Below are 14,734 nucleotides of genomic sequence, written 5' to 3' on the forward strand. Positions count from 1 at the left end.
CTGAGATGCTTGCTCATCCAACTTGGTCTACAACTCCTGCCTATGAATTTTTCCCCCTTTCTTGGGATGCAGGCTTCTGATAGTTTCTGCAACTTTGACTTAAGTTAGTAAATGAACCATGTGCTTTCCTTTTGTAGCTCAAAGTACATCTTTGGTTAAAATACATATAGTGGCCTAGATGCTATGGCCCTCCTCCCATATCTATCTCTTCTGCCAGCAAAAGGCAATACAGCTCTCTACACCCAGACCACTTGTTCATAAATGATTTTTTTTTAAAGTGTGCATGTGCATAATAAACCTACGTATGTTAGATTAAAGTATTTGAAACACTTGACAGTGAAGTGATTCTCATCAAGTAGCAGAAATAAAATAGTTTATTTTGTTTGGTTTGTCCTTGTAGAGCTTCCAGTTAGCTCCCCGCTGTGCCATGCCATTCTGAAGACATTTCAGCGCTGGGAGCAAGTTCTTCTCCGGCGACTTGAGATACATGGTGGCCCACCTCAGAATTTAATTTCTGCTCATGCTTCTGAGGATGCATCATCAGCAGGTCCTGCGCTCCTTCGTCATAAAGCTTTGCTTGAACCTACAAACACTCCTTTCAAGTGAGCATGTGACTTTTAAAAAAAAGTGTTTAATGTATATCTTCTGAACATTTAATTAGTTTTCCTTGGTAAGGCCATTGTTTCAGAAATGCATGCTTGCATATGCAAGTACCCAGATTTAGTGCAGGTGTCCAGGTAGAGGCATGCCTGGCATGTGTGCATGTGCCATACTGATTCGCTCTTAGTTATAACTGTATGCTCAAATGTGTGCAAGTTAGCATGCATGTGTAGACTTGTGAAACTTTGGCCCTAAGCAATGAAGATATTCAGATGTGGAGAAAGCAATCACATTTTTGAAGTTTTCAAAGCCCAATGCCAAAAGTCAATTTACTGTTTGGGGGGCGGACGGACCTATATTTGGCCAAAATCAGAGTAAGGAGCCTTATTCATCTCAGTAGCTGACCTTTTTATTTAAAAAAAAAAAAGTGTGTGACAGGTCTTTGATCTACCTTCTGAGTTAGCATTGTGGAGGAGACCAGGGCAAGGTCTAGAAGAACATAGTTGTAAAAAGTTCCCTTCTCTCCTAGTTATAACAAAAGAAACAGTAACTTTCTTCTCTGCATTGACTATGGGCTCATAATATTGCATCTTGCAACTGAAAACACTGTGGTATCAGCAAGTGATTTGTAACTCCATTTTTAAAATTGGATATCAACACCACACATTTATGTAACCATATGTTCCTTTTCTCCCAATGGCATCTGCGTGAGCTCTACAGCCAGCAGTGAAGTGCACTTCTTTTCCATTGGAAACTGGTAGTTCCTAACAACTGTAATCTTAGTTGTCTTCTTGACTTCATTTAAAAAAAAAATATTGTAAATGATATACTATACACACATCTCTGTTCCCCCTGCCCCCACCGTTGAGTATCCAGTAGATACTCCGCTTGACTCCATTATGGTTTTGAACCTAGCCACTTTCCAAAGATTTCCACAGTTGTTGGGGTACTTACAGCATATTCATCTGAGGTCCAGTACTATTCTGTATCTTTAAACCTGTTTTAAGTCAAAATCTTGGGTACGTCTACACTACGGGACTATTCCGAATTTGCATAAACCGGTTTTGTAAAACAGATTTTATAAAATCGAGTGCGCGCGGCCACACTAAACACATTAAATCGGTGGTGTGCGTCCATGGTCCGAGGCTAGCGTCGATTTCTGGAGCGTTGCACTGTGGGTAGCTATTCCCTAGCTATCCCATAGTTCCCGCAGCCTCCCCCGCCCCTTGGAACTTCCGGGTTGAGATCCCAGTGCCTGATGGGGCAAAAATCATTGTCGCGGGTGGTTCTGGGTAAATGTCGTCAGTCACTCCTTCGTCTGGGAAAGCAACGGCAGACAAGCATTTCGCGCCTTTTTCCCCTGGATTGCCCTGGCAGATGCCATAGCATGGCAATCATGGAGCTTTTTTTGCCGTTTGTGACTCTCACCGTATGTGTACTAGATGCCGCTCACAGAGGCGATTCAGCAGCGCTACACAGAAGCATGCTTTTGCTTTTGCATGACAGCAGAGATGGTTACTAGCCATATTGCACCATCCAAACCCTTCCATAAATTGGAACTGAGGATGATCATGGCTACCAGTCCTTTTGTACCATTTGCTGCTAGTGCCCCTGGTCAATCAGCCAGGGGCGCCAAAGCCAAGAGTGGTTACTAGCCATATTGTACCTTCCATCGTTTTGTACCATTGGCTGCTGTCATAAGTGCCCCTGGCCAATCAGCCAGGGGCGCAAAAGCAAAAATTGGGAATGACTCCCTGAGTCAATCCCTCCTTTTTGGTATAAAAAAATAGAATCAGTGCTGCCTAATATAGGCAAGTGTGCTAGAGAACCACCTGCTCTGTGTCAGAGCCCGCAGAAATTATCTGTATGCTATTCACAGGGGGTGCTCCTGTAACAACCCCACCTGTTGATTCCGTTCTTCCCCCAGCCTTTCTTGGCTACCGTAGCATTGTCCCCCCACTTGTGTGATGAATTAATAAAGAATGCAGGAATAAGACACACTGACTTGTTAGTGAGAAATGAGTGGAAGGCAGCCTCCAGCTGCTATGATAGTCCAGACAGGACATTAAGCAGTGTGTAGGAGAGAAGCCCAGCATCCCACTGCTAGTCCAGGGGCAACTGAATCTTTTCTTTACACATGAAGGGTGGGGGCTGATGGAGCTCAGCCCCCTGTTGCTATGATGAGGATGGTTACCAGCCATATTGCACCATCCATCCACCAGAAAAAATTAGGGCCAATAGGCTGATGACGAGGACGGTTACCAGTCCTTTTGTACCATCAGCTGAGGCTGATGATGAGGATGGATTTCCATCTTTTTGCACGATCAGCTTATGCTGATGATGAGGATGGATTTCCATCGTATTGTACCATCAGCCGCCCATGACGGGGGGGGAGCAAGGATGTTGGTGTTGAGTGCTGCACTATCGCGTCTATCTGCAGCATTCAGTAAAGATAGGGTGACATGTAAAAGAGTCAGAGGATTGTTTTACCTTTCGCTTCTGGGGGTGGGTGGGGGGTGGGTGAGTAGATTGCCGAGCTATGCCCTGACCCGCAGACACTGTGTTTGACCCTAGAAGCATTTGGAGCTCAGCCAAGAATGCAAATAATTTTAGGAGGCTGCAGGAACTGTGGGATAGCTTCAGTCCTCCAGTCCATGCGCATCCATTTGATTCTTTGGCTTTCCGTTACGCTTGTCACGCTGCAGTGCGCTGAGTCCCTGCTATGGCGTCTGTCTGGAGATTTTTAAAAAAGGATTCTGAATTTCATCTTCTGTAACGGAGCGCTGATAGAACGGATAGAACGGATTTGCCTGCCCTTACAGCGATCACATCCGCATGGTCCATGCGGGAGCTCTTTTTTTTATTTTGATTTCGGACTGCATCGCCACCCGTGCTGATCGGAGCTCCACGCTGGGCAAACAGGAAATATTCAAAAGTTCGCGGGGCTTTTCCTGTTTACCTGACCACTGCATCCGAGTTCAGATTGCGGTCCAGAGCGGTCACTGGTGCACTGTGGGATAGCTCCCGGAGGCCAATACCGTCGATCAGCGTCCACACTAACCCTAATCCGATATGTTAATACCGATACTAGCGTTACTCCTCTCGTTAGGGAGGAGTACAGAAACCGGTTTAAAGAGCCATTAAAATCGATATAAGGTGCCTCCTAGTGTGGACGGTTTTGGCGTTAAATCGGTTTTATGCTCCTAAAACCGATTTAAACGCCTAGTGTAGACCAGGCCCTTGACTCACTATTGGGAGAAAAGGGCTTCATGAAAGATACAAGAAGTCCTCCCTTTCGAGTGAGGGGTGAGCTCAGGTTTGTCTGTTTTGATGTTACTTTTGCACTTTAGTTGGTCAATCTTCTAGATGATCCTCAAGTACAAACAGGGAAACCAATTTCTGATACCCTTGATGTTCTTAAGGTTAAATAGTAATTTTTTTTAAAAATTGGAGGGGATAAAATTTGGAGGGTATTTTATTGTTTTTTTTTCTTCACTGTTTACCTTAAACATAGTTTAGTTTCTTGGGGGGAAACCATTATTCTAAGCCTCCACTGAGATGAGTAATTCCTATGCTTCATTATACCCATACAGCTACGTTTTCACTTTCAGTATTTGTTGGTATTATCTATGTTTCTCTGCTCATAGCATATTGGTCAATAACTTAAATTTCCTCCCCCATCAGGGCAAGGAACTCAGCAAAGCATTAAGGAAACTTCAAAATGTAAGCTGTTAATTTGAAGTTGGAGTCTAACTGTGGCTAGATGTTTTCAGAGGTCTCAGAAAAGTATATTGTATATCATAATATACTGTGCCATTTATACTGTAATCTTGGGCATTCTGTTAATTAAATATATAATTATTGTACTTCGCTAATTGACACAGGAAGTGATATCTGTGGCTGACTCAACTCTGGATTTCCACATTTTCAATTTGTAACAACCTGAACATTTCCTTTACAGCATTTTATTTGGTATGAGTTTTGAATATTTTGAATCTCTTGTGATTACCACATAAACACACACTTATTTTAACTTTTATCTATAGATCTAACAGTCATGTTGCACTGTCTGTGAAGAGGCTTTGGCAGTACTTAGTTAAACAAGAGGAAGTCCAGGAAACCTTCATCAGAAATATATTTACAAAGAAAAGATGCCTAAATGAGGTCTGTATAGTACACAAAGTATATAAAACTATGTTAATTAAGAGCCTGGATTTAAGGTAAAACATATGTAAGCTGGCTTACTTGTTTTCTAGAGCACAAATTTGTGGACAACAGGCTTGGTGTTTGGGGGCTGTCCCTAGATACCAAACTTCGTGGGTTGAAAAATTTTGCTGCATTTTGGGTGTTACCTTGGTTTAAGTCCCACAGCTCCACTCAAAACAAAAAGTAAATTGCTACCTTTTGAATAGTATGAAAAGCCTTGCATTGCTGGAAATTTTGGCCTAAGATGGTAATAAGAGTTACCTCAAAAGGCTGACAGTTTGTAAAATAAATAAATAAAAATAAAAAATTATACACCCACAAGATTCCAATTTACAACCTAGTCAGTCATAACTTTCAAAATTGAGTCTGTCCCTACCAGTTTATCTTGTGCATCCCACAATTGCCCGCTGAATCCTACCTCCTTGCCTTATAGTTCTGGAAAAACATCAAAATAAATTCAGCACCCATTTACAGTGCCAGTGATAGTACTTGAATAAGGTTCTCTATCCACACCTTGGCTTTCTAGGCCACATGCTCTTAAAACACACTTCTAAAAAGTTGTAGCTCTTTCTCCTTTTTTCCTTGGGTGCTCCATCATTGCTCCTTGCTTATAGTTATTTACTGTACTGTTTTATTTGTGATAGCACTCACTATCTGCTGTCTAGCCCCTACCCCATAAACTTATCATTTATCCCCTGCTATGGAACTCCATAAGGCAACCCTGCCAAAAGTAAATGGTAAATGACCGTAGGGTCATTTGAGATTTTAATTGAACGTGGCAACACTCTAACAGAGAGAACTCGCATGTAATCAATAGCTTAAACTACTATGTGCGCCAAGCACCAGCCACTAGAACTCAGAACAGCACAGTACTATAGGAAATGTTTGTATTGGTTTAGAAGGAGCTGCCCCCTGAATTAATGTTGTTTGAAAACCATCAATACTTTAAGCAGAGGACAGGGTATTAATCTTTTTTTTTTTAAGTTACCATTTGTTACACTTCTCAGTAATTCAGTGCAGTTTTTTTTAATGTGCTGCTTTTGTTCCTCTTCCACGTGTTTTTTTTTCCTTTTCCTGTTTCTCTTTCTATTACCTTTCCCCATTTTCCTTTTAATTCTCTTTCCGAGAATTAAAAACAGCAGAGTTTTAAAAACTAATCCAGTGTTGCTGAAAGATGGTTTTGTTTTTCTAGGTTGCCTCCACTTAATCCTCAGGTTTTATATTCTGCTTCTGCTTAATTATGGCTCCATTTGGGCTGAATCTCTGGGATGTATACTTCATGTCAGTTATTGAATGACGCAATGGTGCCAGAAATTCCTAGTGTCAGAGAGATACTGCTGTCTCAGAGAATCAGACAGGAGGATTTGATTAGAGCAATGGAACACCTGTAGGACAATCAAGATAGTTGTCAGGTGAACAGGAATTCTAGTATACATGAATTTGCACTAAATGTGGAGTGATTGCGTTCCTCAATATTCCATAAAAGATAACGTTTAAATAACACGTATGTGTGTTTATGTGAAAGAGAGTAGTCATTTATGTACAGGATGTTGGCACTATTTGAGTATTCTTACTGGTATAAAATAGTTTTGAGGCAGCATGGTAGATCCAGACTTTGACTACAAGCTTGTTTCTTCCTGATGAGCTGAAACTCTCTGTTGTAATATTTTGAGTTATCCACTATGACTAATACATGGTGCAGTGTTGTCACATTCCTGAGGAAGCCCTAACCTGTTCGCCTCAGCTGTGAGGAGGATAATGGCAGTGTAGGAACAGAAGGAGATGGAGGAGGGATAGACATCTAATTCCTGACCAAAAAAATTAATTTAATTAATGCAGCTCTGCTGGTATGCTGCACCTGCTGTGTGCCTTAAGTGCTGGTGAAGCAATTTCACTAGTTTAGAATTGCTAGTTGTGTCTTTACTTTAAAATGATTTTACTTTGACTACTCTGGGATTTCCTGCTGTCATTGCTAGTACATTCAACATCAATGTGTCATATTGGTAAATTCTAAGTTTTACACAGAAAATTGACTGCTAAAGTAGATGAAACACTGATACACTACAGAATATAACCTTAAGTTATTTTTTGCATCAAATGTGTAGTTTAGGAAGAAAATTTGAGAATTAGACTGTAAATGCTGAACAAAATATTTTTATGTAAGTATCTGCGCAATTCAGTGTGGAGTGTCTTAATTTTGTTGTGCGTTGGAAAGATTAACATAGGAGTAAGGATTTCCTCAGTACCTTGCATGTTACATCTCATCTTTACTCTTTGTCATGTGATTGTTCTTTCGTGGTGAAGTCATTAGAGGACCACAGTGAAACCATCAAAAATACTATGATGGAGGAGCCCTTCTTCAATAAGGTACAAAATGATAATTTTCACATGAAATTAGACGTATTCTTTCACTAGGAAATACCTACTGGCCTCAACCATTAAACTGATATTCACCTTTGTTAACCTGTTTACAACTGTGCACAGTGTGGCGAGCTCAACTTTGCAAGAAGTCCAGTGGTTACATCAGTAATATTGTATAGGATGTAGTTCTGCAAATGAAGACTGATTTCTAAAATAAATTCTCCATGTCGTTATAGCTGCATTGAAACTTGAGTTAGAATACATAACAGAATTAGTATATGGATTAATAATTTGCTCAATACTAATTCTGTGCTAATATTTTGCACTTGCATGACACTTAAAATTGTTTGTAAGCACTTCAAAAACAGTTGACTGAAGAGGCATGTGAGAGAGGTAAGTATTGCATTAGTATATTGTCCCAAAAAAGCAGAATATGCTATTTTGTGCCTCAGTCCCTCATGAAACAGTAACTTAGCACAATTTTTGCACTTAATCACTTTAATACTTCACAATGTGGATTTGAGGATTGACATTTATGAATTTTTTGATTGTTGATACAGATAAGAATTCCATTTAACTGATGCTTAGTTCCAGATTATTAGCAATAAAACTTTGTCTCCCGCCATTAAAAAGGCCTGTTTTAGTCATTTTTATATATTTTCACAGGTGAGCAGCATTTCACTAAAAGCTACCCAACCGCACACAATTCTTCAATAATTTGCTTATGATAACATAGCATGCCTAAGATTCAGAAATCGAGATAGAAGACTTGGTCACTTCAAGACATTGAAGTGTACTGTTTCACCCTTAAAAGCAGTATTTCATGTTCCCTAGGATTACTCCTTCCTTACCAAGATTAAAGGCCTTTCGGTGGAATCTCTGCCTCTTTTGTAGCATTGAGCTCCTGCTGTGGCAGCATTCTCCTTAAATTAAAATTGGGTGACTGTATTTAAAGGATATATTGTCACTCAACCAGAAATTTTGGACTTCATTCAGAAAGATCTGTGGCCTTAAAAATATATGGATCTACGGAAAGTGTGCTATTTATCACTCAAATGAATCAGTGGAATGCACCCTGGTAACACCATGAAGTACACTTTCTGCCAAAATATTACCTAACTTCTGCATGGACCAGCAAATGAGGTTAGATTCTCATCTCTAGTGCACTATAGTAGTGCTGTGTTTTACCAACCCTTTCATCATGCCTTTAAATTCATGATTGGGAGCACATCAAGAATAAACCTTTCATGTGGATTTTTTCTAATTAAGAGAACTCTGTTTTGTATATTTCAGTAAGAGTTGAAGAATAGACTTTTTTTTCCCATACCTTCAAGGCTGTTTTAGATTTATTTAGAAGGTGACCTCTGCAAAATGACAAAACTCAAGGTGGCATCTTTTGTCTTCCAAACATATACTGTACCAGATATTTAAAATATAACTACAGGTGTAGCATAAGCAATGCAAGTGTTTTCTTAGTAAACAGTAGGAAAGGAAAATGCAGACTGTTTTTACTGCAGTGCATATGAAAATCCTAAACTTAGTATCTGGTTATCTGTGTCACACTTACAGTAACAGTGGAGGTAGAGGAGAAGCAAAGATAAGCACAGACTCTGGAAAAAACAGCTAATTAAAACAATAAAATACCGGTACTTTCTTGAAAGCTTAGGATTAATGAAAGTAAAAGGAGAAGGGAAGCTTCTATATACACTGTTCCAAGGAGTTGGATACCACATGGTATTAGCGACCACATCTCTGCATTTGTTTAACAGGGACTAGTACAATGGAGTCCCAATGCAGAATGAGGCCTCTAGGCCTTTGAGACTGGTAAAGACTTCAGATTCGATAAACTGAAATAAAGAACCCAGAAAATAGCAGTTCTGGAACCTTGCACTTGTTATATTTTGGAGCACTTACCCAATTCAAGTTTGAAATACAGGTCCTAATTTCTGTGTCCTCATTGATGCTTTGAAGCACTTCATGATCTCATTATAATGGTAATGGTTTTGTTCCCATAGGAATGTCTCAATTTTATCAGTGCCGTCACAGGATTCTCTTTGGAATCTTGCAGTACCCTGACAAATAGCTAAAATACTTCGTAAAGTGATTTCTGCTTTAGAATTGAACGCAGATCAGTCAAAAGAGTCAAATACTACCTTAGATAACAAAGATTTAGCTTTGGAATGAAGTTTTTTCTATCAGCTGCTTCAATTTGTGTATTTTTGCAATGTGAAAAAGTGCAAGACAGCCCAGTAGATTTGTATAGTTGAATGGACAGCAGGTGGGCAAAATAAGACAGAAATTTCAAATTATTCCTCTGCACTAGATCTTGCACGTGCAGTCCCTTGGCCAATCTCATCTACTTCAGTGCTGAAATACAAAGAAGTAAGTTGCATCAAATATTCACAAGGCCCTTATGGATCAAGTGTAAACATAATGAAGTGCCTGATGGCTTTTTATCAACATGTGCATGTGCATGTGCAGTCCATATCCTTCTCCAGCATTTCAAGGAAGATAATTGAGATGAGAACTTGTAGAATCCCCCCAAATGGCGATCTTGATACAATAAAAAGAAGCCAAACCTATTAATACTTTGAACATTTTAGTTTTCCCAGTAGACTCAATTAAGGATCCTACTTAGCATATACCATATTATGTTTGCTAGTGAGACATTTATGTAATAATCATATATGGTCTAGTATTTGGCCTTTATGCTTGCAGTATGAATTAAAAGTTGAACACAGGCTTGTACTTACAGAAATATGGGTTTTATTTCCTAAATACAGATAGAAGCAGATCTGGGATATCCAGGAGGTAAAGCAAGGATTATTCATAAAGAATCTGACATCATTACTGCTTTTGCAGTCAATAAAGTGAGTATGATGAAAAGGTAACTTTGTATTTTAAAATAGACTGGACATATTTCATTACATAATACTTGAGACTATTCTTATAGATAGTATTCTTACTGTGAAAGAATATATCACACTTGCCAGCAGTCCGAATATGGCTTGCACTGTCACCATGTTCCTTCCTCTGCCCTCCTCCCCTGTCACTAGAGATTAAACTTGCAGCAGCTCCCTTCCTGGCTGCACTTAGTGCTCCCACTCCTGGTTCTTCGTGTCTTACTGAACAGAACATAAGAACAGCCATACTGGGTCAGACCAGTGGTCCATCTAGCCCAGTACTCTGTCTTCCGACCTTAGTTGGTGCCAGATGCTTCTGAGGGAATTCACAGAACAGGGCAATTTGGTGTTGCTAGCCTCTTTGCCAGAAGCTGGGAATGGGCGACAGGGGATGGATCACTTCATGATTATCTGTTCTTTTTATTCCATCTGAAGCACCTGGGATTGGCCACTTACACTTTTGGCTTCCACAACACCCTCTAGCAATGAGTTCCACAGGTGACTGTGTGAAGAAGTACTTACTTTTGGTTGTTTTAAACTTGCTGCCTATTAATTTCATTCATGTGTTGTGTGAAGGTGTAAATAACACTTCGTTGTTCACTTTCTCCACACTATTCAGGATGTTGTAGACCAGGGGTGGACAAACTACGGCCTAGGGGCTGCATCCGGCCCTTTAGATGTTTTTATGTGGTCCTAGAGCTCCTGCCGGGGAGCGGGGTCTGGGGCTTTCCCCGCTCCACAGGTGCCATGGCTCCGCACAGCTCCCAGAAGCAGCAGCATGTCCCCCCTCCGGTTTCTATGTGTAGGGGCAGCCAGGGGGCTCTGCACGCTGCCCACACCCCAAGTGCCGCCTCCGCAGCTCCCATTGGTCGGCAAACAAGACCAATGAGAGCTGCAGGGGTGGTAACTGCAGACAGGGCAGCGTGCAGAGCTGCCTGGCCATGCCTCTGCAAAGCGGAGACATGCCACTGCTTCTGGGAGCTGCTTGAGGTAAGTGCTGCCCGGAGCCTGCATATCCCTCCAGCACTCCAACCCTCTGCCCCAGCCCTGACCACCCTTCTGCCCTCTGAACTCCTCAGTCCCACCCTCCTGCACCCCAGAGCCTGCCCCCCCAGCTCTGAGCCCCCTCCCACACCCTAAACTCCTCATTTCTGGCCCCGCCCCAGAGCCCGCACTCCCAGTCGAAGCCCTCACCCCCTCCCGCACCCTAACCCCCAATTTCGTGAGCGTTCGTGGCCCACCATACAATTTCCATACCCAGTTGTGGCCCTCGGGGCAAAAAGTTTGCCCACACCTGTTATAGACTCACCCCTCAGTCATCTTTTTCCAAGCCGAACAGTCTCTTTCTAACCTCTCTTCATATGGAAGCTTTTCCATACCCTTAATCATTTTTGTTGCCCTTCTCTGTATTTTTTCCAATATTAATATATCTTTTTTGAGATGAGGCGACCAGAACTGCACACACTATTCAAGGTGTGGACCTACTATGCATTTATATAGTGGCATTATGATATTTTCTGTTTTATTATCTATCCCTTTCCTTAGGGATGGGACTGCTCTACTGTGTCCCTGAAAATCTCATCTGTGTAACTCTGTCTCCCTTAGCTCCTTCAGTTCAGCCACTCTAATCTCAGGAGCCCATACTTGGTCTCTGAGGGCCATGACTTGCTTGCGTTGAATGCACAGATATGCCACTGGGCCACAAGACAGATAATCTTACACGCTCCTTGTTCACTCAAAGAACTCCCTTTCTAAACCTCCTCTTTGCTGCTCCTGGTCGCTAGCACAAAGGAGCAGCAGTTGGAGAGAGGAAGAGATGGGTGCTTTACTTTTCCACTGACCCTCAGCCTCAGCATCCCTCCTCAGGCAAGAGGAAGGGAGGAGTTATAGTGGGGAAAAGATGGAGGAAGGATGGTCTTTTCTTGCTCTAACCACATAACTGTCTTCTACAGTGGTATTCAGCTACATTTTCTGGGGGGTTGAATAAGGTGTAATGTCCAAATTTTGGCAAGCCAAAGGGCTCTCAAGGTGTTTGCTCTCCAGTGAGCCTGCCACTGGCCAGGGATCACAACCTTTCAAGTGTGGTGTGCTAGATTCAATGAAATCTTGCAAATAACTATACTAATACACTGTAATGCTAGTAAAACAGCATACTATTAATATTCTATTAAAACTTTTAAATTAATATTAGAAGTTAAAGAAATAAATGGACATGTAATTTTCCTTTCTTATTGCCTGAAATTTTGACACTCGCACCATCTTCTCTTCTCCCTCCCCAAAAAAAACTTGACTGCGTGATGTGCATAAACTAATGAAGCAATGAATAATTGATGTGCTTTTATGTTGCATAAGCTTCTGATTAAGTGCCTCATTAGAAGTGTACTTCTGCAAGTGGAAATGTATCAACGGTCTAGTTCCAATATGTTTAAATATAAATGAAAAGTTTCTAAATTAAATACATGGCATGACAGTAAACAGCGGAAAAGTAAATTGAAGTGCATCGTCACAGCTCCCATCAATTCAGCCCCCAGTCCTCATCTGCCTAGCCCAACAAGCTCCCAACCACTGATAAACTCTGGCTTCTACAGCGTCACTTCTGCTTCTACTGGGGTTCTTCACCTCTCCTTTCCCAGGCCAGGGGGACTGCAGTGGGGTCCATCTCCCCCATCAAGGCAGGGGTGCCAATTCCAAGAGTTCTTCACTCTCCTCCCCCTTGCCAGATTGGGTTTTACAGGGAGGGAAGTGGGAGGAGCGGATGTGCCATCTCTGCTCACAGCAGAGGTGGGGGGAAGGAAAATGGAGCTGCCCTGAGCTGTAGAGCTCTTTCTGCTCCTCCCGCTTTCCCAGTAAGAATAGGCTGCAACCTGCTCAGTTTCTGAGGGGAAACGGGGAGACCTCTGCTGCTTCCTGAGCATCTCTGGCTGTTGCTTCCCAGGAGGCATGAAGGGACAGCTGATGCTCGGTGATGGGTAAAATGGAATGTCCTCATGGGCTGGATCTGGGCCACAGGCTGCCAATTGAAGAATAGAGCTCTACTGTATAGAGAGAAGGGGGTGGGAGGAAGAGAGAATGTGAGAGCACTTTTGTGTTCACTCAGATACATCTGCAAGGCATGCAGTTTTATAAATGTTGTTGTATAAGAACTTAAACAGTAACCTGTTTAGCCTTCCCACAAGGAGACAGGTAAGAAGGAACTCAAGCTTCCTGGGAGGAAGGGGCTTATAAATACAGTAACATGAATGTGTAATTTTGCCTGGCAAGCATAAGGGGACAAACTTTGGAAGAGATTTCGGCTCCATCACTGCAACTTTTTGTACACAGTTGTAGACCCAGTAGAATGTAGACACCTGTATGATATGCACACACAAATGTGTGCACCTGCAAATTGGCTAGCTAGATGTTTGTCTTCTGTTTGTCTACAAATGATCGTACCAGCAAAAGGACAACAGTCAAATTAAAGATCCATTCTGGGGAACTGTTTTTAAATTCATTCTTTTGTAACTGTTTTTTCAGGCAAACAGGAACTGCATTGCAATAGCTTCCAGCCATGACATTCAAGAACTAGATGTTTCTGGGATTCTAGCTACACAAATCTACACCTGGGTTGATGATGACACAGAAGTGGAGGCTAAAGGGTATATTTATTCCATTTTTATTCGATTAGCTCTTGCAATTCGGTTATGGTTATACTAACTAATCCATAGTAATTCAATGCTTTATTTAAAAAATCTGTCTAATCAGCACTCTGGTAACTAATGTTGCATTTATAGGTCTGATGACTTCTTGGTTATACATGCTCGTGATGAGCTGGCAAATGTTCAGGGTACTACACCTTATACACACAGCAATCCTGGCACCCCTATCAACATGCCTTGGCTTGGTAGTACACAGACTGGGAGAGGTGCATCTGTGGTAAGTCACTTGTCGGAGAATAACATTTTAATATCTCTAGTGCTTTAAGGTTTGTGTGCCTTTCATCGTTACTGGATTACGCTTGCACAGAGTGAAGGAGGAGCAGAAAATGCTCTACAGCTCAGGGCAGCACAGAATGCATACTGCTGCATCTCCCTCATCCACTTCCTCCGAATGCTCATGGGTTAATGATACTGTACTGATTTCAGATGAACTAACTAGGCAAAAAATTGTCTTAGGTCACATATAGTTAAATGGCTTAACTATGCAAATGATGAAAGAAGCATATATTCAGAGTGAAATAGGAGACCTGAACAAAAACTCTACATCCAGGTTCAAATAAAAGTCTGCAGCTTAAATTTCTCTCTAATGAGCTGAAACTCAACACTGAACCTGAACATTCTAAAATGTGGATAAATTTGGATATGGATCAAGATTTTTAACACCTACATTCAGGAGTGTTTTGATCCAAGATTTTAAGGTAGCCTGTTAATGTCTGGATCTGGAGTTCAGAGTAGATATTGGAGTTTTGATTTAGGCCCTCTTTATTCCAGGCTGACCTTAGTTTAAAACAAGCAAGATACTTTACTAACTCATACAGTACTTTAAAGGAACGTATTTTGTGTGTGTGTGTGTGATATTCTACAGCGATCCCTTCAGTCTATATAGGAGTGGTATCACTAAGCTTTAAAAATAGTTCTGTCTAGCCCATCTCACTTTGCAGGATGGCAGGCTGTGAGGGATGGGTGCAT

The 14,734-nt window shown here is 41.5% G+C and overlaps 1 protein-coding gene across 2 annotated transcripts in view; it reads left to right on the top strand.

The window, feature by feature from the left end:
- Positions 1-14,734, top strand: part of DMXL1 (Dmx like 1) — a 146,339-nt gene that overhangs the window by 119,945 nt on the left and 11,660 nt on the right. For both annotated transcript variants that reach the window (XM_045021744.1, XM_045021745.1), the window contains 6 exons: positions 401-602; positions 4,647-4,764; positions 7,111-7,173; positions 9,951-10,037; positions 13,584-13,705; positions 13,841-13,982. In XM_045021744.1, coding sequence (XP_044877679.1) covers positions 401-602; positions 4,647-4,764; positions 7,111-7,173; positions 9,951-10,037; positions 13,584-13,705; positions 13,841-13,982 — 734 coding nt within the window. The remainder of the gene's footprint in view (positions 1-400; positions 603-4,646; positions 4,765-7,110; positions 7,174-9,950; positions 10,038-13,583; positions 13,706-13,840; positions 13,983-14,734) is intronic.

This window comes from Mauremys mutica, chromosome 6 (genome assembly GCF_020497125.1).
Source record: "Mauremys mutica isolate MM-2020 ecotype Southern chromosome 6, ASM2049712v1, whole genome shotgun sequence".
Lineage (NCBI taxonomy): Eukaryota > Metazoa > Chordata > Testudines > Geoemydidae > Mauremys > Mauremys mutica.